Source organism: Triticum dicoccoides, chromosome 4A, assembly GCF_002162155.2.
Source record: "Triticum dicoccoides isolate Atlit2015 ecotype Zavitan chromosome 4A, WEW_v2.0, whole genome shotgun sequence".
NCBI classification, from domain to species: Eukaryota; Viridiplantae; Streptophyta; class Magnoliopsida; order Poales; family Poaceae; genus Triticum; species Triticum dicoccoides.
In genome coordinates, this window is record NC_041386.1 from 444748506 (window position 1) to 444751132 (window position 2627).

Below are 2627 nucleotides of genomic sequence, written 5' to 3' on the forward strand. Positions count from 1 at the left end.
AAAACCAAGGTTAGGCCTTGCTGGAGGAGTTTTATTCAAGGCGGACTATCAAGGGGTTCCCATTATAACCCAACCGTGTAAGGAACGCAAAATCCGGGAACATAACACCGATATGACGGAAACTAGGGCGGCAAGAGTGGAACAAAACACCAGGCATAAGGCCGGGCCTTCCACCCTTTACCAAGTGTATAGATGCATTAATTGAATAAGAGATATTGTGATATCCCAACACAATATCCATGTTCCAATCATGGAGCAAACTCCAATCTTCACATGCAACTAACAACGCTATAAGAGGGGCTGAGCAAAGCGGAAACATAGCCAAACACGGTTTGCTAGGACAAGGTGGTTAGAGGCTTGGCTTAACAATATGGGAGGCATGATAAGCAAGTGGTAGGTATCGCAGCATAGGCATAGAAAAAGAGCAAGCATCTAGCAAGCAAAGATAGAAGTGATTTCGAGGGTATGGTCATCTTGCCTGAAATCCCGCAAGGAAGAAGAATGAGTCCATGAAGAAGACAAACGGGCGTAGTCGAACGAATCCTCACAACACGACGATATCGGAACCAACCCGAAGAAGCAACACCAGAAAGGAGCAAACAACATACTAAACAACCAACACATGAACATGGCATGATGCACAATCAAGTATGATGCATGTCCGGTATAATGAAGCATGGCATGGCAAAGTGCACAAACAATCCTACAAATTAGGTGGAGCTCAACATGCAACTCCGTTGCATATTGATGAAACACCACATGACTTATTTAGTTCTCTCTTGTTTATGTACCCAACAAGATTAAATGTTGTTAGCATGGCAAGAGGTGATGCATAATGAAACTATCTATCTAGGCAAGTTTAAATGAGGCCGGAACAACAAAACCACAAGTCCGGAAACTCCTCATGTGCATATTTTAGGTTTGGTACTGATCTGCCCTAAACACAATTTTAGAGTTGTTAAACATGCAAAGCAAGTACACCATGTTAAACTAGGCATTTTTCTACCCCATTTACATATAAAGTTTGTTAGGTTTGGAACTACGGTTATTTAGTTATGGAATAAATCATTTTAGCATGGCAATAGGCAAAATTTAAACAAACAACATTTTAAACATTTTAAATATAGATGAAAGTTGCACAATATGAATATACACAAAATTCTAAGCATCTTTCATATATAAAGTTTTTACAAAAGATGCATGGTTAGTGAGATATGATATGCATGGAGCTTAGGGGTTTTTCTGCAAATCTGTAAATCCTGGGAAAAGAACAAATTCACTGATAGGAAAAAATAAAGCAGGCTGAAACTGAGATCTGGCCCAGGGCGTGGGGAAGCTGCTCACACCGGGCCCTTGAGGCCTTTGGCCCGGGTTGTGGAAGAGGCAGGCTAGAAGGGGGGTGTTGGGCCTGCCGACGGGGTCAACGCCAGACTGAACCGAGCGAGCCACTGATGCTCTCGTTTTTGAAGAAATAGAAACAGCAACAGGAGGAAGGAAACGACGGCGCTGAAGTGTCCTGGCGGCCGGATCTGGCGATGCAGCGGAGCAGACGAGGTCCGGCGGCCTTGGGGATGGAGCCAATCCTGCGCATGGAGACGGTTTTGGGCACGCATCCGAGTTCCATGGCTGGCGAGCTGCAAGAAGATGGCGGCGACTCTCTGGTAAGAAGGAGAGGGAAACAGAAGAGGAAGGGAGACCACGAGCGGCAGAGGAGGCGCCCACCGGCGAGCAGCAGGCCCCGGTCCTGCGAGGAAGAGATGGAGCTGGCACGGTGAGGTCCTGAATGACCCACGACGAGCCTCGGGTAGCCATGGCCGTGGTTTTCCTGGCGAGCGGGGTCGATAGCAGAGTGGTTGAGCACCTGGAGAGAGAGAGGTGAGAAAGAGAGAGAAAAGAAGGAAGAAAGAGAGCCAGGGAAGGGAAAGAGCGGGACGAGGCCGGCGGCATGACCTACTATTACTGTTGTCGCCGGCGGCGTGGACGCGCAAGGTGGCGGGGAGGCGCTGGAGCTCACGATCCACTCGGGATCGAATAGAGGAGGGAAAAAAGAGGCACCGCCTCGGCCGTCCATGAGCATGCGGGCGGGCGACGAGGCATGGCAGTGGTGCCTGCAGGCGAAGGACGACGGGGGCTGCTCCGGGCGCTTGAGCGGTGGCGGCCGCGGCCAGGAGCGCGAGGACAGAGACGGAGGTGGATGGGTGGATCGAGGGGAGGAGGCTGGATGGATCGGGAGGAGCTGGTTGATTTGCTCGGGGAAATTAGTGGAGGCGCTGGGTTGGTTGGTGGGTCGGGCAAGATCCCGATGTAGATGGTGGGAAAAGTGGCGGCGACGGTGAGGGGATGGATGGGACAAGTGCCCTAGGTTTTAGGGTTTTGTCCAGATTTAGACTAGGGAGTATATATAAGGAAAAAGGGAGAGTTTAGGGGCTAATCCGTCCCTCCAATTAAAATCGAGCGGTCAAGAAAAATACACTAGGACGTCCAAATAAGAAAACGGTGATATTTTGAAGACGTTTGGGGATGATCCGGACCCAACGGTGACGACTACTCGGGTCGGGTCCGGGATAATTTTCGGACGCGCGCGTGAGGAGGGCCGTGGGCTGACGAGAGAGGTTAGGTAGGGCCTG

The 2627-nt window shown here is 50.1% G+C and overlaps 1 protein-coding gene across 2 annotated transcripts; it reads right to left on the minus strand.

The window, feature by feature from the left end:
• Positions 1-1043: 1043 nt before the first annotated feature.
• LOC119288950 lies at positions 1044-2345 on the minus strand. 2 transcript variants are annotated; one of them, XM_037568412.1, is made up of 3 exons: positions 1955-2345; positions 1723-1861; positions 1044-1634 (listed from the first exon to the last, which is right to left on the minus strand). In XM_037568412.1, the coding sequence occupies exons 1-3, from the start codon at positions 2075-2077 to the stop codon at positions 1231-1233; spliced, it is 666 nt and encodes a 221-aa protein (XP_037424309.1). In that variant the 5' UTR covers positions 2078-2345; the 3' UTR covers positions 1044-1230. The 2 variants fall into 2 exon arrangements, with proteins under 2 accessions (XP_037424309.1, XP_037424308.1); XM_037568411.1 differs by having other exon boundaries at positions 1723-2345.
• Positions 2346-2627: the final 282 nt, after the last annotated feature.

What these genes read in the sequence shown, in the direction of transcription:
- LOC119288950 (XM_037568411.1), bottom strand. Translation starts at nt 2,077, where the DNA reads ATGCTCATGGACGGCCGAGGCGGTGCCTCTTTTTTCCCTCCTCTATTC. An exon ending in CCGGGGCCTGCTGCTCGCCG is followed by an intron (nt 1,635 to 1,722) that starts GTGGGCGCCTCC and finishes ATCTTCTTGCAG; the next exon opens with CTCGCCAGCCATGGAACTCG.